Raw genomic sequence first — 21,203 nt, 5'->3', positions numbered from 1 at the left:
GGGGCTTCGGTAGTTCTCTAGGAGCGCTGACCTCCTTCTAGACATTGTTAAGCAACCAAATGAAGCATCCAGGGTTAGGGTGTATACTCTTATCTATCTAAGCAGTACTGTTATACAACCTTGGGAACGGAACGTGGCGACTCGGCGGCTCCGGGACTTTCAGACTGCTTCATCGCATCGACTTGGGCAATAACCACCTCGAATTTGCAATATATACTTGAAGATATACGAGAGGAAAGAGGCCTATCGTACACTTTGGCCATCTGCTGGCCGCGACTCCTATGTTCTGCTCAAATTCGAGGCCCCTCGTGATGTATCCTCGGATTCAAATGCTGTACTTGCCCTGCTGATTCAAGTCCCAGCAGGAGGTCTTCCTACGATTGTGTGTCAGTTGTACAGGAGGTTCTAGGTCAGACAGAGACCGGATTTCATCTGCTTTACTATCAGATTTATGACGCCATGGAAGGTCACGCAGAATTCAAGATCAAGCGGAAACCAGTGGTTGTGGCCGAGAGCGCGAAAATACACACGCCAGAGAAACAGTTGCCTCCAACTAGTACTGGTGATTTTCCAAACGAGAAGGGTTTTGAAGTCGTGGTCGGTGCGGCAGGTCACTCGTCACACATGATGCACCAAGACAATACCCCAGTGCAGGCACGCGACGTGAATACAAGTACAAACGATGGCCTTGAACTACCAAGCTCTACTACCACGAACACGGCTGAGAAAGCATCACCAGATGAGAGTGTCGACGGCACACATAAACCCTCTTTACTCAAACATGTATTCGATGAGACCCGATTCTTTGTCGGCGGCCTCATCCCACGCCCACATGAGTCAACGAAGCACTACACTATCCTCCGCCATTCATCCAGCGTGGTTTTTTATCGAGGCCCCACGACCAGCGTGGTCATCACGGTCTTCTCATCCTCGCAGCCTAGCGTGCTGCTTCCTGCTACGCGAACAATTTGGCTACAGCAACGTGGGGTTTCCGGGAACACCGGCATGAAGCTGAAGAGACTGGTCGGTGCGACGGGTAGCTGGCTGGATGTCACTCCAACGACACAAGTAGCAGCAGAAGACCTCGGGGCCTCTGAGAGGAGAAGTTGGCAGAGAGATATCGACAAGTTCATGAAGACCGCCGCACGCGAGAAGACGGGCCATGTGCCAAGGGAGACGCATGTCATTCGCCTCCCTGTCGTCGCTGGCGATGGCTATTTTCGACTAGTGTTATGCGCCGGTGGCACGACAGCGTCCTGTCAGGAGGATGATGCAGACACTCGCAAACGGTTCACGAAGCGGCGGGTCCTGTGCTCGAGCCCCATCTTTCGTATCGCCAGCACGTCTACAGATCCCAGTGTCTTCCGAGGGGCGAGCTTGAAGACGCTCCCGCTGGAACTAGGCGTGATGGCAGGATCCATCGTGGGAAATGCAAAGGTGGCTGGTCTTTTGGCCCCGGTGACAAACACGGTCCAACAGCAGATCCAGAGAGTACAGCCGGACTTTGTCGTGAGAGAGGCTGCAACGACTGCCTACCAGGCATCAGGTCTGCAGGAGAAGATTGAAGTGGTTGATGACGACGACGACCCGTATAGCTACAGCAGGGAACCAGGCTACGACAACAAGAACGACGACGTGCTGGAACGGCTTGATGAGGGAGCTGAAGTCGACATGGATGTCATCGGTCCTGATTCTGGACCCCAGTCTCCGTTCCCTATCCAGTTCACGGGGAAAATGACCTGGGGTGCCGAGCAGGAAACCAAGTCAATTCCCGCTGCGGCCCTCCAAGGGGTTCCAGACAGTACCATTCTCCGCCTGAAAGGATCCTCCTCCTACATGGGATGGGCCAGCATCCTGCCGCACCGCGACTTGGACAAAGGGATTTCATTGGATTGGCACGAGGTAGTCCTTGAAGTCAGCCCATCTCCCCACGCACCGCCGAGTGTCGCAGCTAGGAATGCCGTCACTGTGAACTGGGCACACGATCCTGGACTCACAACGACGTCCTTCTCTGCCAAGATCAAGGTGATGATCATGGACTTCATCCGGCCTCTAGACACGAGAGCAAGCAGAGACGAGATAGAGAGATCCGCTGCAAGAGATATCCAGATTACGCTGTCCAGCCTCAGCAGAAGCAACTGGGGACCGGAGTTGACGATTGAAAGGGTTAAGACGTCTCAGAGTGCGAGGAGCTTCTCAGAGAAGTATACGGATGCGAGAAAGCAGATACAGCAAAGAACAAACAGCGTTCCACTACACTGGGCCGGTATCAGGAGTTCCGGTGCCGCGTTGCGTGATCGCGCTCTTGGAAATGGAGGCTACTGGGTGGCACGATGAGTTTGTTATAACATGGCCAGTGTTGTATGGGTATGTACAAAGTCCTGCCTTTACGAAACAATTCACTGAAAAGAGATGCTCTTATCGCTGTTTCGGACTTCCTATGCAGAACGCTGCATGGAGTCCCCCCCACTGTGGTATGCGGTAAGACGGCGTAATGTTTGCAGCGCAGATGCTTGGAAATTGCAGAGTGTCGCTGCAGCAGTGTAAGCCAATAACTTTGCGGGCAATGACGTGCGTGAGTGCTCCATCGATTGTACAACACACCACTTAATTAATATTTCAACCTCAAACGAAGCCCGAAGCCCAAGGGGTTTCAGCGACTCGCGGATACTTCTAAACCAGAAAACTTGTCTCATTCCAGAGCATAAATGTCTTGATCTCGAGTGCAACGAAAAGGAGAAAGAAAAAAAATGAGTGCCAACTACAATAACCCTGGAATGCTGCCAGTGCCAAACCCCACGCTCTCGTACTGGCAGAGCGAGCGCCACCACCTCGACTCCTACAGGTCGACCGAGGAGCTCCCTAGCATCAGCGATATTGTGGTCATTGGAGCCGGAATAGCAGGGGTCTCTGTCGTGTAATTGAACCCATCTCACCCATCTATCGATCAAGTCATGGGGGTTCCCTATCAGCTAACCTCATCGTTATGGTCTCCCAGTCATCACCTTTGCAGCACGCCAGATCCACCACAGATCCTCCTTCTCGAGGCCCGTCAGACCTGCTCCGGTGCCACGGGACGCAATGGAGGCCACGTCAAAATGAAGACAGCCAGTATTTTGGGGTATATAGCCAAGTATGGCCCTGCATCTGCCGACGAGTACGCTCGTTTTGTGCAAGACCACATCTACGCTCTCAAGGACGTCGTAGAAAAGGAGAAGATTGCTTGTGAGTTCGAGATACGTCGCAGCTATGACGTCTTCAACTTGGAGAGCGAAGCCCGAGAGGTGGAGGCTTCGTTCAGGGAAGCTCTCGACCGCGGCGACCAGTGGACCAGGGACAGAGACTTGGTCGGGCCTGAGTTCGCAGAGGGGCTGACGAGCGTCAAGGGCGCTCGGTGCGCTGTCAGCTCGCCGTGCTGTTCGTTGTGGCCCTATAAATTCGTGACAGCGCTGCTCGAGAGGGCAATGGCCAAGAACGCTTCCTTGAACGTCCAGACAGAGACGCCCGTGCTGAAGCTGGATGACGGCAGTGACGGGGTGACCTTGGTCCACACTCCACGAGGGGTCGTCAAGGCCAAGAAAGTCGTGTTTGCTACCAACGCTTACACGGCAGCTCTTTTGCCTGAGTACCACGGGATCATCACCCCTTACAAAGGGACGGCAGCGCACCTGGCCGCGGAGGATGGGATCGAGCCCGTGTTTCCTCACCTCAGCCACACATACAACCTGGAATTCGGCCTAGACCCTGTCCTCGAGACAGTCGACTACTTGAACCCTCGACCAGATGGCGGTATTGTGGTGGGAGGAGCCAAGTGGATCTACGAAGAGAAGAGGGAATTATGGTATAACACAGTGGACGATTCCACTCTCTTTGACCCTGTGATCCAGGCTGGTTATTTCGACGGATACATGCAGAGGAACTTTAAAGGGTGGCAAGACAGTGGTTCAAGAGCCGAGAGTATTTGGACCGGTAGTAAGTACCAGATAGCCTGTTCTAGTTTTTGATTTTTGTTCCTTATCTTTTCCCCTTGACGAATCTCCAGCTTACAAACATCTACAGTCATGGGAAGTACTCCAGATGGCCAGCCACACGTTGGAAAGGTGCCTGGCAAGGAGAACCAGTGGATCCTCGCCGGCTTCAATGGTGGCGGGAATGCGTTGACGTTCCTGTCCGCCAAGGCTGTCGCTAGGATGGTGATGGAGGGCGTGTCCCTTGATGAGACTGGTGTAAACGTCCCGTGCCGTTGCGAAACAACGAGAGCTCGCCTGGGAATACACCATGGATCAAACTTGACCATAGGGTTGAACTTGATTAAGTGAGGGTCGTGTATATTAAATCTCTAAAGAAGGCCCTATCGCACGTGGTATGCTGTGTGGCCGAGCGACGATGTCCTCCTATGAGCTCAGCTTCCCCCAACCTGAACCACGATCTTGCCCTTGGCTCTTCCGGTCTCAAGCTTCTCATATGCCTTGGGGGCATTCTCAAACGTGAAGACCTCGTCCATGACGCTTTTCACCTTGCCCGCCTCCATCCAACCCGCAATCGTCTCCAGATCGGCATGGCTCTGCTGGGTCAGGATCATCTTGAACTGCCGCTTTCCTCCTCCCAGAAACCCTGGCACCAGCGTCCTCTTCATCGCAGACTTGACCTGCCCCATGCTCACCCCACCGCCAACGTGAACAAAGGTGCCGTCGGGTCTCAGGAAGCTATTGGCAGCGATATAGAGATCTTGCTGCTCCGAGGGCGTGATCCCAACATTGTCCACCACCACACTGAACTCGGGCTGCTGCCCCTTGGCCTTCAACACCGCACTGATATCCTGCGTCTTGTAGTCAATCACCTCGTCCGCGCCCAGCTCCTGGCACAGCTGCGCGCTGCTGCCAGAACAGCTCACCGTGACATGGCACCCGAGCGCCTTGGCTACCTGGATCCCATACGTGCCCGTCCCGCCACTCCCACCATTGATAAAGACCTTGGGCGCGCTCTTCTTGCCGTCCTTGCCTTCCTCCTTGGGAAGATACGGCCGTATCGTCTGCACCGCCGTCAGCCCGCACGTCCCCACAGCCGCCATCTCCGCCATCTTGTTCTCGAGACCACTCGGGACGCGTGCCAGGCCATCGCCGTTCTTGACGATGATGTACTGCCCCAGCGTGCCGTACTTGTTCGGCTCGATGCGCCCAAAGACCAGCTGGCCAGGGCGGTAGTCGGCGGCCGCGGCCTCGCCAGCCACGACTACGCGCCCTGAGTAGTCCATGCCTGGGTGTGCTGGTGGCGACATGAGGGTCCGGGCGAGGATGCCTAGGCTCGCCACCTTGTAGTCAGCTGGGTTGACCGCCATGTACAGGACCTCGACGAGAATGGCCTGTGGGGAGAACAGCGACTTGGGGGGCGGTGCGGCCTGCTCCTCGAGATGGAGTGCTTTGGCAAGGGAAGGGGTGGCGCCATCGAATGTCCAGGCGCGCATTGTCTTGGGCCATGCGTTGTCCGCCATCGTTGCGGTCGTGATGAATGTAAGAAGGCGAGAGCCAAACTAGGTCTCAGTTGTTGATGATAATTTATTTTCTCGTTTTCCCTTCTTTTTTTTGTTTTTTTTGGAGTAATGGATGTTAAAAGTTGCAGTGAAACCTGGAAAGAATGAAGGGAGGAGGTGGGACAAGAGTGAAGTAAAATTGATGTAGCAGGGCAGCTTTATGTTCTGTACCGAGGGAGAGCTTGGAAATTGCGCACCCAAAGATTTCATGATAAAGACGAGCTTGTAACTGACTCATGACGTATGGTTGCGGACGGGTTCTACTTTTTAAGACCACAGGGGGTGCCAACGTACGATTTTGTTGATAACGCAATCGATGAATGTCGCTGGCATTTATGTAAAATCGAAAAAATTTGGACTCAATACAACCGTCGTCTAGACAAATGACAAATAACAAATTGAACATTATTATGCTGTAAAATTCATATAATCAAAATATGTGACACGGCGCTGAACCCTCACATACAAGTCAAGTCCATGCTACATAATCTGATACCTTCATATAATAAGGTTCCGAAATCCATGGATCACGAATCCTTCATTTTGTTTTGTTTTTATGTTGCACTTCGTCTCTTCTTCCTCTCAATACAAAGCGCTTCGTGCCAAGGGGCGTCTCCGTCGCATGCCAGTAGTGGGCACTGGCTTCTCCAGCCTCCATGCCCACAGCAGCAGATCCTCGAGCGGTAGGAAGTTCATCAGGATCCGGTTGCAGGTGAAGGCCATGACGACCACCAGAGAGGCCACCATGGCATCCATGAGATAGTGGTTCGCCGTCGCGATAATAGTCAGCAGCACCCAGAGGGGATACCACACACCAAATGCGAAGAAGGCAATGCGCGATGGGACGGAACGCTCGCTGCTGCTGCTAGTGGTGTTGATGGTGCTGCTGCCGCCGCTGCCGGGCTGCTCGAGGCTGATGTGGTTGGGGGAAGCGTTCAGGTTCTCCTCGTCCGCGCCCGGCACCGGAAGCCAAGTCTCGCTGGGGTTCCGGGTCTTGCCGAATCGCCGGTACATTTGTTTCGCTCCACTGAGGGCAGCGCTCTCATACATGAAGACGCACCCGATACAAAAGGCATAGCCAAAGTGCATGCTAGGCATGGCCGCCAGACGGTTGACGAAGTTGCCGCTCATCCAGACAGAGGTAGCATCCTCTCCGTTAACGGTGTCGATAAAGCCGTACTCCATGGGAAGCAGACGCGGCGGCATGCAAGGGTAGAAGATGAACACCACGAAGGCGAAGAGGTTGCACAGAGTCATGGTCCGGCGGGCGATGGCGAAGCGTGAGAAGGTCGGCGACATGTAGTAGTAGAATGCGATGAAACTGTGTTTTGAGATCAGCATGCGTGGCGGCTTCAGGGGCTGGGATGATGGGCAGTGGCGGAGAGCGATAAAGAACAATAATCACGACTTACCCTACAGTGCCGGGGATGTGGATGAGGGCGTAGGAGCGGTTGAGGACGGTGAGAAAGGTACCGCGCCAGTCACCAGCTCTTGCGCCTGTGAGGAACCACTGCTGAACATTCCACTCGATCCACCTTGAAGTTCCCGTCAGAGCAGTCCTCCCAAATATGTAGGTCTCGAGCTCGAGGATCGCAAGCGCATGTTCCTGCGCGACGTCCCACATCTGCTTGCTCCCGCCGTAGTACACCGCGGCCGCGTAGGCCGTGAGTCGGTAGAAGAAGAACTGCAGGGCCCAGTAGAACATCTCCACCAGGAAAGGGAACTTCTGCAGGATGCGCGAGTGGATATGGCGGGCAAAGCGCGAAGAGTTGGGGGTCCGGACTGTCCATATTCCCAAGACACGGCGGGTCTTGGAGGGGTATTCCGAGTTGAAGCCCCGTCGGGTCTGCGGATCGCTGTCGAAGGAAGATCGTGGGGAGAGGGATGTCGGAGAGCCTGCTATGGGAGAATAGCCAGGACTCTTGCTGCCACCAAGTATAGAGTAGTCTTTCGCCCGGGTCAAATACATGGAGGTGAAGAGGATCGAGACGATGAGCTGGAAGAAGGGAAAGGACGCCAATTAGTAAGGTTTCCCAAGACACAGGGAAGTAGGTTAATGATGGTTTTTGTTCACACATACCACGGGCTCGACCCAGTCAGGCATGCGGAAGACGTGCGGATGCCAGTCATCGCTTGGGGCGCCATTGTCGGCCATTGTCTCGACGACAGAAGTGGTGCGAATTGCAGTCTCGAAGGGGGCACCGAGCATCTGTTGACAGAATATGGGCAAAGCCTCAAAGAAGATATCGTCGATCGATCTTGGTGCCGGATCGCGAGGACTCTGGTCGTCCTCGATTGATTTGCGTGGGTGTTGGACCTTTACACTGGACTATCCGGGGGGAAATCACGAGGCGACGACAACAGCAACGGCCAAATCGATCCAGCTGGGTCGTGTTTTTGGCCTTGTTGCCTCTGAGATCGTCACGCCCAAATCTATGCCCTCTTGTCACACTTATCCAGAGAGGAGAGATCCAGGGGTTCCGACGAGTAACCAGTCACACGACACAAGGCCACTGTGGTGACGGGAGGGATTTTCGTCGAGGATTCGCAGGTTGGTGGACGCGTGCGAATACACTGTCCCCTTGTCGACAAGGAAAGGACGAGGTTGACAGGACTGAGAGCCTTGCGGAGAAGGGCAGGATCGCGTGTGGACGTGGGGTGGAAAAGACTGCAAGCGGATGAGCGAAGAAAATGAGGAGGGAAAGGCAAAACTTGGTGCAGCTGACGATACGAAATGGCGGGCAAACAGGCTAATAGCAGCCTAAGTGTAGGCGGTTTAAGGAGAGAGGGGGCTAAGGGGAATGGGTTGGGCACTAAGACAAAGCAATTGAACCTGCTGAGGCTGAGATTTGGAGACAGGCCGTTATTAGCAACAAGAGTCCCACTTGACGGAACCCTAGCCCATGCCTCTCTGCCAGCGTGTCGGCCCCTTCCCTTGCCAGTGTCACTTGTACAGTAGTGGGATTTATCACTGCACCTCAGCTTTCTTCAGTGGGGCCAAATCTGACAGTGCAGCTTCACTGGCCCCTTTCAGGCTGACAGTGTTTGTGTTGTATCTTACAAGACCATATTGGGTACATCTTTTAGAGTTCACCTTCATAAAATTATGATGAATTTTTGCAGGATATGCAATCAGTATCTGGAATTGAACTTGTACATTTATCACGGAAGAGAGTAAGACAAAAGAAAAGTTTATCTACAGGGAACAAAGAACAGACTTCAAGAGCTGACGACTGTAATAAATGACCAGGCTGACCACTGCAGCAAGGATTCTCCGCCAAGGATCTGCCAAGTCTGTCTCAAAAGCGGTCTAATGGATGGGAAGAAGACTTTATGGCAGCCAACCAGGTACCGTAGGCTGCTGCCCCCAGGAGCACGATTGTCGCTTCAGAAAATTTGCAAAAAAAATGCTGTTGACAGTATCATCTCAACCTTATTTCATGCAAGGCAATCGACGTGCGAGCTGCTACGTGGTACTGTACCTCTCTCCAAGTGCTTACTTTGAGTACTTCAGTACTTACTTAAGCTCGCATGAACAGCCACAGCCACGTTTACAGAAATAGGGGGGCTTGTATCTGGCAGTGATTTCCTCCTCACGTGTCGTAGCCCAGCGAGCATATGTGGTGTACAGAGAAATAAATATATGAATCACTCGGACCTAAACTTCGCTTTCAACACAATGCAAAGATCGTCGACATTGAAATCGGTCCAGGATATCGTGTCAGATAGGCCAGCGGAATTCGTGAGGTCAAAGCGGAAGTTACCCAGCCGCATTAGGGGCCCTCGGCTTCCCTTGCGCTGAGATGGATTGCATGGGATGGATGGATCTACAGGGCCGAGATTCCAATCTCACGGATCTTCAATCTCCAGTAACCTCGGATTTTCTTGTCGCATACGGACCTTCCGAACAGCGCCTACCACCGCTCATCCCTATCACCCATCGTTGTTGCGATGATCTAGCTTTCATATACAATAATTGTAACCGTCTTCGTGAGATATGCTATGTACTGATGTGACCCAATGCCGATTTCGTATCAATCGAGAACGCGAACCCGTGGAGCCTGGATCCTTCACTGCCAGTATTATGTCAGCCTGCCAGTGGGCATGTGTACATAATGGTAATGGGCGCTGCCCTCGCCATTATGTTGTGTCGTTGCGTACAAGGAGCACGCGCCATCATACAGCAACGCTGCCACCTAACGAGCAGGGGATGGCCTAAAGGATTAATGTAATGTCATGTTACAGGTGCTCATACAGAACACAGCGGTACACTCTTCGGGGCTAGTCGGGACGAGGGCAGGAAGCTGTTGGACTTGAGAGCCTACAACGAAGTACAGTGTTTTGTAGCAGTGACCATTCCTCCCCAGAAAGCTTAGCACGAGAGCGGCGCGTTGTATTGGTTGGATCGAATGATGGCGCAACAGCAACAGGAGGAGACCTTGAAATGAGTGGAAAACTGCAGCTCTCGTCCAGTCGACCTGCGAGTCAAGGGCTTAGTCGTTTTCGCATTAGTTTCTCTCCGCCTAGGCACTACATGCACCCGTAGCCACACCTCAGACAATCACTCCTCGGCCTCGGAGCTTTGAAAGCCTCCGTCCCAGTCGATAACCAAAGGTCTCATTTTTTGGTAAGCAGCACCTTTTGGGCCTGTTCCACAGGTTACCAAAGGAAGAAAGCAACATGAAGCAAAAGGCGCATTTGAGAAACACATATCAAAGTAGTTCCACCCATTCTTTTGTTGAATGCAAAGCTGATGCTGTGGAAATCATTAATTATGGGAAGGGGCAGTCATGCCAACCCCATCCCTGGCTTTTGCCTATGATAGCAACCATCCAAGCTCTAAGATACAGTAGTGTTCCTTCTCGTGTTCTCTTCGTGTGCTCCTGCCCCAAGCTGGAATTTTCAATCCTCATCATAAATATATCATACTCGAAAAATGCCGTTTCCATCGTCTTCAAATATCATCCATTCATACTTCAGCCTTGCTGACGGTCATCTTCAGAAATTCCATCGCTAGTGTTCAAGGCCATTGCGCGATGGCTGCAGTCTCAGTTCTGCCACTATCGAGGGTCGAAGGCCAGCAGGATCATGACGCCCAGGCAGACGGGTGCTGACCTGCCATGAGCGCGGGATAAAGTCTGTGCACGCCTGTCGAAATGTTAGTTGGTGTTCTGTTACTCAGTCGAGGGAATGTAGGATGTGGCTTACATGGTCGGTGTTGTCGTCCATGAGCGTATCCTTCACTAGGTTCATCTCGGCGCCACCCTTTGACGCTCGATATTCTTCCTGGAGGGACAATTGAAGCCATGATCAATTGGCTCGATGGCTTCAATTGCTCTGGAGATCCCCGTCGCTGTCCTCCTCCGGGTCCTCCAGAATCACCGACATGCGCTTGCCAGCGGCGTCGCATCTCGCGAGCCGCACCGCATCCCGGCAATCCTCGAACGCCTTCCGCAGAACCTCCGTCTGCGACCCTCCGACAGAGTGGATTGGCTCTGTCGGCGACTCTTGAGAGAACGTTCCGAGGAAGAATACCGAGCCCGTAAACTCTTCGTCGAACAGCGGCCCGTCAAAGGAGGCCACCTCGCCATAGGCATCATTGTGCCAAAATGATGGCTGCCCAGCCTGCCGCTCCGGTTGGGACTCTTGGTATTCCTCAAGATAGTCCGCGGCGAACTCCTGGTCCCAGTCGGACTGCCAGAGGTGGTCCGATCTGAGAACCGTTGTGGAGGTGGCTGGGTCCTCCTGGGGCTGGCTGCCGACATACCGGAGCCGTCCCTCGTAGGAACGGGGTTGGCTGCCGAGAAACCTAACCTGTCCAGGGAACCTGGGTGTCGGCGAGGACTGGGCGTGTCTGCCGTCATCGTTTTCCTAAGACGAGACGGTCTCAGCACCCATATTCGCCTCCTCTTCCCAGGTCTCCTCATTATCGACGGTGGCCTGCCCGCCCCGCCCAGCGTTGCCAGCATGCTCCTGTACTCCAGTGCCTGTACTGGGAGACGGACTGGTCGTCGCCTCGATCTTGTCGACGCCCTCCTGAGGCTCCTTGCCCTCGTCACTATCATACTCTGGGCCCGACGGCAGGGTGACAGCTGTCGCGCCTGACCCAGACCGAGAGTGGTGCTTCGTGCTCGAGCTGTTCGTCTGTAGCTGGCGCAGCGACTCCCCTGAGGGCTGGCGCGTGGCGCTGTGGTCCTCGGACCAAGATAGGCGCCCAGACACCTCGCCATCAAGGACGGGCGACTTGCTGAGGGCGGCACCGATATATGTGGCCTGGGTGGCGCTCGAGGTCAGGACGCTTCGAGGCAGGGAAGATTGGGGCCGTAGGCCAATCGGCGGATTCTGGCCATCGACGGCGTCGACAGCGGGGGTGATCTCCACGATATAGTGGAGACCCTCCCAGCAGCCGATGATAGCGCCGTCGAGAGCGCGCTCATAAGTGCTGTCACGTTTAGCACTGGACGCATCGTGCGCTCTCGCGTCGTCGACAGCGGACTTCGAAACCCTGTCTTCCTTGTCGAGGAGGTCCATGATAGGGACCACGTGCTTATACGGGCGGCGACGCAGACCGAGGTCAACGTCGCGGTACAGGATCTGACGCGTACTATCTTCCTATTAATGCCAACTCAGTGTGGACAAAGACGAGGATTGTTTGTTATTTACGGTTGAACGCGTTCAGATAGAACGTGTTGGGCATCGGTGTGCCTCTCTCCACGCTCGGCGCGTCTCGTCAGACGGCTTTTCAAGATATTCTTGATGGATCGATATGAAGCCATAGTGGGCTGCTCACGAAGCATCTTCTTGGCCTCGTTCTCATTGTCGACGGCGGCCTGCTGGCTTTGTTGCTCCTCGTGATTGGTGGCAGGGGTGGGGAGGATATGCAGCGCCTTGCCAAAACGCTGCAGAAGCTGGGAAGGGTGGGGAGAAGAACGAGGAGACATTTTTGAATAGATATTGGAGGATTGAACACAACAAAGGAAACAGAGAGGTGTAGTGGTAGTGTCAAAGGTTGACAGAAGATGTTGTGGTATGCTGCTCTGTGTTATTTTGTGTTGTTGTGTGTTGTTGTGTGTTGTGTTGGGGAAAAGGCTTGGGCCAAAAACTGCTTGCTGTTATATAGTTTCTGCCACCCACTATCGATATTATATTCACTTGAGATAATCGAGATAAGGCGATTTGATGTCATTGACAACAGAAGACAATACCATTCATGTGAGCATCAGTGAAGGAGGTAAATATTGTCACCCTGCTTGCAGCACTTACTGTTGATTGACCTGTGTGAATCTAGCGCAGTAAATACTATAAATGAGTACCTTCAATCCAGAGATCCACTGCTAGGTCCTTCACTGTTAGCCCTTATTCGGAAAGTACATCAATACATGGGTTGACTTCAATTCATGTTCCATGAAGCATGTCAATAAATGTATCAAGGACAATGGAAGATACTCGTTACTTCACAGGATCTATGATTCAAACTACTTGGATATGTGATGGATGGAGGACTACAATATTTATGTACTTATGCCTGGCACTTGGCTGGGCAAGGCAGGGCTTTGCGAGAGGACTTACTTCGATCTAGGGGGAAATGAGAGCACATCATAGCTGCATTGAAGTCATAAACCAACCATATGACCACGAGCAGATGCTGCAGATAGAAGTTTTTAAGAACACATTTGGCCTCCACATCAGCAGCTAAACAGCAAATCCATTCAAATCATATTGATCAGATGGTTCCCGATGAGAGCCTCAGAATTCTTTGCCCTACTGTACTGACAACAGTTATGGTCACAATCTGAGTATTGAGATACAAGCTATGGTAAGCAAATTATTACTCTGCTTCACATGGCCTAAATTTGATGGGCTGATACTTGAACTCGCTGCATACAAAGAAATCCTGGTGCAGGTAGCATGCAAAACAGAGACAGTAGGATCAGGAGTGCCGTTCAACTACGAATACATCAAAGCCTATGAATATGAAATGGCCCATGAAGTTTCTACATATTTCTAGCCAACTGTGAACCTATTCTGTAGTTGTGAAGTTATGCGAACTCCCACCGTCAAGGCCAACAACAACATACCCACCATCGAAGCTTACACCCGCCGTGCCCGACACAACACCGCCGCTACGGGTCCAAATGACGGTACCATCTTGAGCCACCGTATTGTCACTGCTCGCAACAGGTACAAAGGCTTGCCCCGTGGTATCTGTAGGCGTGCTAATGGTCAGTGTCAACCCCGACCCCGTGCCAGTATCAGCAACCTCCCACCCGACGCTGATCCCCCCACCATTCGGCGTAGGCACGACACCTTTGGCAAACTCCAGCCCACCTCCCACCACGACCGGTTTCACGTCAAAAGTCGAGAAGCCTGAGCCCGTTGGCGTCACACCCAGGACGTAGTTCTGCATCAAGGGCACGATACACGTCGACCACCCATGTGCAAGGGATGTATAGCCCTGCTCATAGTAACTGCCGTTTGGGCCGATGCCCTCCCAAAAGGTACTAAAGGGGTCATTGTTGGCCATGTGGCCATAGAGCCTCCGCAACTCGTTAAACGCACTCGATGCAACGCCCGTCGGATCTGTGGTCGTCGTCAAGTTTCCTGCTGTTTGGAACCGCGCCGCGAGCTCGAAATAGCTGATGAAGGCGTACACGCGCTGGTCAAACTCGTCTGACGGGCTCAGTAGAGAGTTGTCGTAAAAGGCATTGCCGTAGAACCGGGTTAGCGCAGAGGTCATGAAGGTGAAGATGGACTCCTCCACTGTGGTCTGAGTGGACACGAGAGAGCTGGCGTAGGAGTTGTTGGTCGCGCCCGAGAGAATGGCAAGGCCGTTACCGTCCTGCGCGTGGGTCGGGCATTTCTCTGTGTCGTTGGTTCCGCACGGCCCGCCGTCGTAGAGTGCTCCGACGGTAGAGTCCCAGTTTTCGCTTAATAGGGCGGCTAATTAGAAGATCATCAGTCAGTCAGCTGATGTTCTTATTTCCTTGGCTTACTTTTCCTTGCTTAATGATGCGGGATGAAGCAAAGCAAGGAGGAAGTACTACTCACGGCCAATGCCGGCAGCCCGGGCCCTCCACCTCGCCGCGTCGTCCGTCTCGCCTTGGGTATCGGCTAACAGCGCCGCCCTGTTCAAGGCAAGAATGTAGAGCGCATTGTAGTAAGTAATCACCCCACTCCGCGGTAGAAAGGCATAATCGCCATAGCCAGACGATGTGCCCAGCCCCTTCTCCAGCAAGCCCGCCTCATTCGTGGAATTGGGATAATAGGTGTCGAGGGTGTTGACCATTGTTGCGTAGTACGCACCCAGATAATCTGTATCGCCCGTGTACAGGACCAAATCGCTGCTGCAGACCACCCACCACAGCGGGTAGTCGTAGAGAGCAAGTGTGTAATCGTTGATGCTGGCAGGCGGAATCCATCCGTCGCTCCGCTGGTGAACTGCCAGGTCAGACAGAACATTTTTTGCCGCATCTGGGTTGTTGTGCGAGAGGTACAGCGTCAGCGCCGAGACGGCCAGATCACCTGCATACGGGTCACGATCACGCTTGGCGCCGTCGTACAGCACCACCTTGCCCAGCATTGTCGTGTTGTCACTGGCATCGCGCGGATCCGACTCATTGGCGCGGAAGATATCCGTGCACAGGTCGTTTGTGTAGACGGCGTCATACCACCAGCTCGTAATGTCTGGATCAGAACACTCGAACCATCCGGTGAAGGTGTCGGGCGTGCCTTGATACGCCGAGTATGCCAGACTCACAGAGTCTATGGATACAGAGCCGAACCCTGTGGTGTACGGCGCGTCAGAGGCCAGCGCCTGCAGGGTAATTCTTAGATAGCGGAAGCCATGAAACCCGTCGGAGCAGACTTTGCTTCCTTCATACGCGCATCCAAGCTGGTTGGTCCAGGTGTACGGCTCGCTCTGCACCGCGACCTGGTCTGTCCCATTTGTGACCTTTTCCCCAGCGGGGAGATTGTCCGACCGTGTGAAATCGCTTCTGTTGGTGAGATACTCGAGACTTTCGGAAAAGGCCAATGTGATACCAGGCAGGGCACTCGTGTTGCTAGAGGATCCACTGGCCTCCGCCCCCGCAAAATTGATGGATAGGATGCCTGGGTAATTCTGTCCAAAGTCGAGCACGATCGTCGGCATGTCCTCGTCCTCAGAGCTGCGAGTGAGGGTTGTGACTCCATCGCCGACGATCCCGTCCGGATTGGTGATGTTGCCTGTGGTGTGCGAGGCCAGCAACTCCACAGGGGAGATGGTCGTGCTGGAAGGGCCTCGAACATACTGGTGCCAGCTGGTATCACCTGTCTGGCGAGAGCATTTGCCCCTCTGCTGCGGTGCTGCGGTACCTATTGTCAGCGTGGGTATGAGCGATGCAATGAGAAGCATGACCAAGGCAGCTGAGCCCGGCACCTGCCCGAAGAAGGAGGCCATTGGACAATAGTAGGGAGCAAAAGTTCGAGATGTGACAAGTGACAATACTCAGGTAGACAAGAAGGAGAGGTGTATGAAATTGCGTGTAAGGAGAGGGGAAGTGCGTGCCTCACTGAGTAGACATGCTGGTATTGCTGTGAGGGAAGAAGAACAGTTGGGGAAGACCAAGATGTGGGGGTGAAATATAGAGAAGGAAGTCAAAATATTCGTAAAGTTCGGTCAGATTCACACCGATGGCGTCGACATGCATGCCGACATCCTCAAGCCCGCAGAAGAGAAGGGGGAACCCTTACAATCAGGTGGCATTTCCCCCATCCGGACGACGTTGGGGCATAACAGGCCAGTATCGGCGGATAATCGGTAAAAGGAGATATATATATAGGTATAGGATTTGTCACAAATAAGCGCCTGAAGACTCCCAACAACGAAGACGTGAGCCACGAGGGCTGAATATGCTGTATGCCTTGGGGTATACGAGCCGGTGCAACGGCAGCCTGGCAACAAGCACACGAGCTGTGTAAATGAGGAGTAATTGCTTGACTTATGGTAGAAGCTTCGTCATGAATCGGACGTGCGAGGTAGCATTAGCGTTCAGAGAGTCACAGCGTGTGACCAGAGTTACATTGCTTGTGCTGGTCGGGGTCAAGGCCTTGCAGATGATGAACGGAATAACGGTAGGGGTCGGGATACTCCAAAGGCTGGGTTGGTGATGCAAGTTTTTATGCATGAACGGGGAAAAAAGGGCTTGCTTAAGTACCACGCAACAGCAGTTGTACACATTTGTGGTATGTAAACTAGGCATGATCGCCCGCCCCCCGCCCGCGCTATTCCAGCATAGTGCAGGGTGCAGCAACGCCGTGGCATGTCGGTAGACGGCACAACTTATGTGTGGGATGATCACTCCTACATACTGTAAAAGTGTGCCCGCTGCTGTAAGACATCAATGTCCTGGTCTGGTTAATGGCTGAGTGTTGGAAGAGGTGTATCTTATAACTCTGTCATAGCTATCAGATTCAATGTCACAGGCAGGAGGAGATCCGGCCTGGCGAGACTGTATCATACAGAGGGCGTGCATCCCACCCAGCCAATATAGCAGAACTATATATATGCCGAAAAGACCAACCGCTTTTTTAAACCTTCGCATGCCGCAAATGAGAACCCATGTCCAAGAACCCCCTGTCTTTCTTAACTCAAAAGTATAACCTCAGCCATCTAGAGGTACCGAAATATTACAAAGAGCCATCCATCAGTGATGAATCGTTGCTCGTCGCGTACTTGAGACGCCTTCCCTCCCCCTCACAGCCTCTTCTCTCTTTACTCTTACCTTTCTTTTTCTTCCTTGCCGAGCTAGCGAACCAGTCATCCAAGTCAAGGCTACCGCGCCACGGGCAGAATGCTTTACTGCCAGGGTTCAAGAACAAGTCGTGACCGCAACACGCAGTGGGAACGGCGCGGGCCGGCTCAGGTGTTGCTGTGACGCGGTCGCTTGCGGGCACTGCCAGGCGTCCCGGGGTGCATCTTGGCGTTGGTCTCGCGCTTGAGCTTCTCGTCGAGGACCCGGGCTGTAGAGGTGTGAGGATAAGGGCAACCACACGAAAGTTACATGAATACGAGTCTCTAGAGGGGGGGATAAACTCACTGAGGACGTCGTAACCGAATTGCGGGAACTGCAGGCAGAGGGCCTTGAACTCGGGCTCGGCCTCGGCTCGCAAGGTGTGGGAGCGGCTGGCCCAGAAATTGGCAATTGGGGCACGGATGGCTGTGTCGGCGTCGGGCGTGTAGGCATAGACGTATTGGGCGTATGCGATCTCGCCCTTGGCGGTGGAGTTGACGCAGTGAATCTTGGAGCTGGCGAGGGTCCGCAGGCTCGGGACCTGGAACTTCTCGGCCAGAGTGTAGACGCGGGCGTGTTTTAAGAGCTGTTCGCCAGTCTCGTCGACCTCGGGGATGGATGCGTCGGACTCGAGAGTGCGCTGACCGGGCAGCTTCTTGGGGAAGTATTCGCCGGTGTAGAGGTACTCGAGGAAACAGCCGACGGCGTCCATGTCCTCCTCGGGAAGTTCGAGCTGGCGGGGCTGGCAGGGCGTGACGGGTCAATCTCTGGTTCTTGTCTCGAGTGCAATCTCCAGGGGGTTTCTAGGTCAAGTGTGTGTGTCTCGGGTGCCAGGACACGTACTCACGCTGCCGTCGTCACTGAAGTTGTCGCATTGCACCTGGAAGTACGGACTCTGGATCAAGAGGCTCTGGTGAGCAGTGAGGGTGGTTTCGTTCAATTCAGAACCGACAATGAGGGTGACGACCGGACTGGTCAAGTAGTCGATGAAGGGTGTGCGAGTAGACTCTAGCTCGACGACGGTGTCCTCGCCGGCAAAGGGCAGCTCAGAGCGGTCGCCGTTGCCAGCGTCCGTAGCAACCCCAGTCCTCTCTGCCATCTCGACATCGACGCCAGGGTTGGCACCGAATTCTTCAATTATATCATCGTTGGCAGTATCGGTCATCCTGGCCTATTCCCGAGGGGCAAACGAAGGAGGTCTGTTGGAGTCCACTGTGTCAGCCAAACTGGCGAAGAGGACAAGGAGGACGAGATAGGCGAGCGGGGCCTCCGCAATGTACGGCATCGGGAGTAAGGCCAAAGAATGAAATCAGAAAAAAAAAAGAAATCAACTTACAAAATGGGCATCAGAGCTTCGCAGAGCCAATTGATGGTCTTTTGCACGCTGGGATAGGGGGAAAGGCGCCCATGACAAAAGAGTAAGGGTACGGGACAGGAACTGAAGACCAGAGGCTGTGGTGATGATGATGTTGGTATGTTGGTGTGCAGTCGCGACAGGAACTTCCTACTTGCTGTATACTGCTGTCAGGGGCAACGGCCCCCAAGGTGCGGGTGGTCATAGCTCCAAGCTCGCGAAGCTTGGTACCGCATTTCGGAGATGGGGAGGGTGGGCACTATTAATTAGTAGCGGGTGAGCACTGTAAGTACCTAGCACACCTACCTATATCGTATGAGACCCCCTGTAAACCAATGCCAAGCGGGTATTTTCAGGCGATACAGAAACACCTCAACCCTCCCTACCTGGTCAGGCCCTCCCCCCCCCCCCCCAAAGCAGACTCATGGACACGAAAGTCGATAAAACCATATGGTCCTTGGCAGAATGACGCGGACAGACACTATGAGAGCGTATGGCCCTGGGGAATGCTTGGACAACATGGCATTCTTCAGCACGCTTATTGATAAGAGTTTCTTGGAGATGCTGGCTGGCCCCGTCAATCTTTTCCTCCTCATCCTTTCCCTCCCAAGCAACCTGCATGTGCTTATCATCAACAATAAAACATCTTGGTGGTACTCACGTTCAACCGACTCCATCTCTGTCCCTTCCACCACGCCGACAAGATTGCCTTGGGCCAATAGTGATGATACAACGCAACGAATGGCCAAGGATCCCAGAGCTCAAACGTCCCGTCCTGCCATGTCAGGGCGTGCTTCGCGAAGCTCGTGATTGAATGCGCGAAGGCACTGACGGTGGTGTTCCACGTGATGAGATCCCAGAGGGGCAATAAGAGTAGGACGCACAGGTCATGGCCTATCCAATATCTCGACCTAGCATCCACCAGCGGCCTCGCCACACCGGCAGTGGCAGCAGCAGCAGCATCCCCAGTCTGTCTTGCACCGTCAGGAGACCCAGGAAGCCTATCTGGATCAATAGCTGAGATGTATGCATCTACCATCCGCCTCATCTCCAGCCCAGGCGTCGCGAACAAGGCGACAGCTGTGTGAGCCCGTGGGTTGCATTCGATCGCGTATAACCTTGTCCAACCGTCTGCGTCTGTTTCTGCCATGAAGTCGAAACTCAGGTGCCCTGTAAAGTCCCTGCCTGCCTTCTTCTCGGCCGCTGCGACAGCCTTGGTGAAGTCGAACATTGATTTGCTGTACGCACTGGAGCCTGATAATGCCGTGTAGTGCATCAGCAGCTCGGAGGACGGACACGCGACAAAGACCTTGACGACACCATCGACTATAAGTGCGTGTGTACAATATTCCCGGTTGCCATGGATGAACTGCTGCAAGATCCACGGCCGATCCTTGGATACGGGAAGGCTTCGAACATAGGCCTCTGTCTCGGCTGGCTTTGAAAGTGGTAGAAGTGTCATATTTCCCCTGTTTGCATCATCCATCCCTACTGGCTTCAGTATGAACTTCCGCCTCGGGTTGTCCGCTGTAGCAGCGGTGAGGTTGGCAAGCACATCCTCATGGGAAGATACGTCATGCGTCTCAGGCACGAGAAGACCCAAATCTTGTGTATGCTTGATGAAGGTTGATTTTTCGTGCAGTGTGGCTGTCGCGGCCATGTCGAATTGTATAGAAGCGCAGTGTTTTCCCTTCCCGTTGACCTTGAACCTGTCCAGTGCCTCTTTCACATAGGCATCCTCCAGCGCGCTTGCAACGCCTGAGCACGACACCCACAGATCAACGTCCTCGGTGCGAATGATGGTGCATACGTCGTCGACATACTGTCGCTGTACCGCTCTCCTCTTGTGCTCGCTCATGTCCGGGGTGTACTCTGGCTTCTCCAAGCTGTACACAGCATCAAAGGCCCTACTGAAGGAAATCCGGGAGGAACCTCCCCATGGAACCCATACGCCACACCTATTTGCATGGAAATCGGCGCCTATTACGCGATGCCCACACAGCCAGAAGGATCGGGCAAGGGTGAGGCCCTTTGTCATGCCCACGCCGGTGACGAGGATGGTTTGCTGGCGGAAGTCGGGTTGGCACCGGCATTTTGTCCGGTGGGCAAGGGCGGAAGAAGGTGTGCTGGGCCAGAAGGGGAAGAGGAAGTCCAGCCACGATGTGGGCAGGTTGGTGAGCAGAATGGCCAGCATATAACTCAAAGGCAGTGTGAGGAGGCTGATGGTAAGGAGGAAAGCGGTTTTGATGTGATCGTGGATTGGGAGGCGAAGGGCGGGTAGCAATGCCCTGTCTGATACCATCTTGGCCCTTTTCCCGTAGTGACAACAGCTGCCCCCGTCTTGTTTCTTGCCTGTCCAGTACGTAACATTTGCTGCTGACGATGGAAGAACTCCCAAGATTGCCAAGGTCGAAGCACCAGAAGGAGGTAATCTACTCAGACAACTGGAGCCGGATCATGTAGGGATAGGATTGGTCACCGTCAACATCACCTCTAGAACAGCTCGGAGAAACTGTTGTGCTTAGCCAGGTATATTTGTCAAGCATAG

At 53.6% G+C, this 21,203-nt stretch overlaps 9 protein-coding genes across 9 annotated transcripts; 3 read left to right on the top strand and 6 right to left on the bottom strand.

The window, feature by feature from the left end:
- Positions 1–627: 627 nt before the first annotated feature.
- On the top strand, positions 628–2,337 carry M406DRAFT_246205 (uncharacterized protein; the record flags this gene model as incomplete). Its single annotated transcript, XM_040916398.1, has 1 exon — positions 628–2,337. The coding sequence occupies one exon, from the start codon at positions 628–630 to the stop codon at positions 2,335–2,337; it is 1,710 nt and encodes a 569-aa protein (XP_040780430.1).
- A 413-nt stretch (positions 2,338–2,750) lies between these two features.
- Positions 2,751–4,305, top strand: M406DRAFT_324977 (FAD dependent oxidoreductase superfamily; the record flags this gene model as incomplete). The annotated part of the gene is made up of 4 exons (XM_040919934.1): positions 2,751–2,917; positions 2,999–3,972; positions 4,060–4,226; positions 4,300–4,305. 4 exons carry the CDS (start codon positions 2,751–2,753, stop codon positions 4,303–4,305), a joined length of 1,314 nt encoding a protein of 437 aa, XP_040780429.1.
- A 97-nt stretch (positions 4,306–4,402) lies between these two features.
- Positions 4,403–5,491, bottom strand: M406DRAFT_324976 (NAD(P)-binding protein; the record flags this gene model as incomplete). Its single annotated transcript, XM_040919933.1, has 1 exon — positions 4,403–5,491. The coding sequence occupies one exon, from the start codon at positions 5,489–5,491 to the stop codon at positions 4,403–4,405; it is 1,089 nt and encodes a 362-aa protein (XP_040780428.1).
- A 644-nt stretch (positions 5,492–6,135) lies between these two features.
- M406DRAFT_354023 (uncharacterized protein) lies at positions 6,136–7,179 on the bottom strand (the record flags this gene model as incomplete). Its single annotated transcript, XM_040922807.1, has 2 exons — positions 6,943–7,179; positions 6,136–6,851 (listed from the first exon to the last, which is right to left on the bottom strand). Coding segments are annotated over exons 1-2 (927 nt in total), but the record flags the coding sequence as incomplete, so codon positions are not given.
- Positions 7,180–7,505: 326 nt separating this feature from the next.
- Positions 7,506–8,281, top strand: M406DRAFT_354022 (uncharacterized protein). The gene is made up of 2 exons (XM_040922806.1): positions 7,506–7,527; positions 7,613–8,281. Exons 1-2 carry the CDS (start codon positions 7,522–7,524, stop codon positions 8,210–8,212), a joined length of 606 nt encoding a protein of 201 aa, XP_040780426.1. The 5' UTR covers positions 7,506–7,521; the 3' UTR covers positions 8,213–8,281.
- Positions 8,282–10,858: 2,577 nt separating this feature from the next.
- Positions 10,859–12,471, bottom strand: M406DRAFT_65960 (uncharacterized protein; the record flags this gene model as incomplete). The annotated part of the gene is made up of 3 exons (XM_040924957.1): positions 10,859–11,401; positions 11,510–12,134; positions 12,194–12,471. The coding sequence occupies 3 exons, from the start codon at positions 12,469–12,471 to the stop codon at positions 10,859–10,861; spliced, it is 1,446 nt and encodes a 481-aa protein (XP_040780425.1).
- A 1,079-nt stretch (positions 12,472–13,550) lies between these two features.
- M406DRAFT_34910 (family 78 glycoside hydrolase) lies at positions 13,551–15,968 on the bottom strand (the record flags this gene model as incomplete). The annotated part of the gene is made up of 2 exons (XM_040922441.1): positions 13,551–14,470; positions 14,579–15,968. 2 exons carry the CDS (start codon positions 15,966–15,968, stop codon positions 13,551–13,553), a joined length of 2,310 nt encoding a protein of 769 aa, XP_040780424.1.
- Positions 15,969–17,429: 1,461 nt separating this feature from the next.
- On the bottom strand, positions 17,430–18,466 carry M406DRAFT_245725 (uncharacterized protein; the record flags this gene model as incomplete). Its single annotated transcript, XM_040916350.1, has 3 exons — positions 17,430–17,530; positions 17,608–18,043; positions 18,149–18,466. The coding sequence occupies 3 exons, from the start codon at positions 18,464–18,466 to the stop codon at positions 17,430–17,432; spliced, it is 855 nt and encodes a 284-aa protein (XP_040780423.1).
- An 820-nt stretch (positions 18,467–19,286) lies between these two features.
- On the bottom strand, positions 19,287–20,849 carry M406DRAFT_335354 (uncharacterized protein; the record flags this gene model as incomplete). The annotated part of the gene is made up of 2 exons (XM_040921034.1): positions 19,287–19,430; positions 19,488–20,849. The coding sequence occupies 2 exons, from the start codon at positions 20,847–20,849 to the stop codon at positions 19,287–19,289; spliced, it is 1,506 nt and encodes a 501-aa protein (XP_040780422.1).
- Positions 20,850–21,203: the final 354 nt, after the last annotated feature.

This window comes from Cryphonectria parasitica (assembly GCF_011745365.1).
Source record: "Cryphonectria parasitica EP155 unplaced genomic scaffold M406scaffold_1, whole genome shotgun sequence".
In the NCBI taxonomy this organism is placed as follows: domain Eukaryota; kingdom Fungi; phylum Ascomycota; class Sordariomycetes; order Diaporthales; family Cryphonectriaceae; genus Cryphonectria; species Cryphonectria parasitica.
This window is presented reverse-complemented; position numbering and strand designations above follow the sequence as displayed.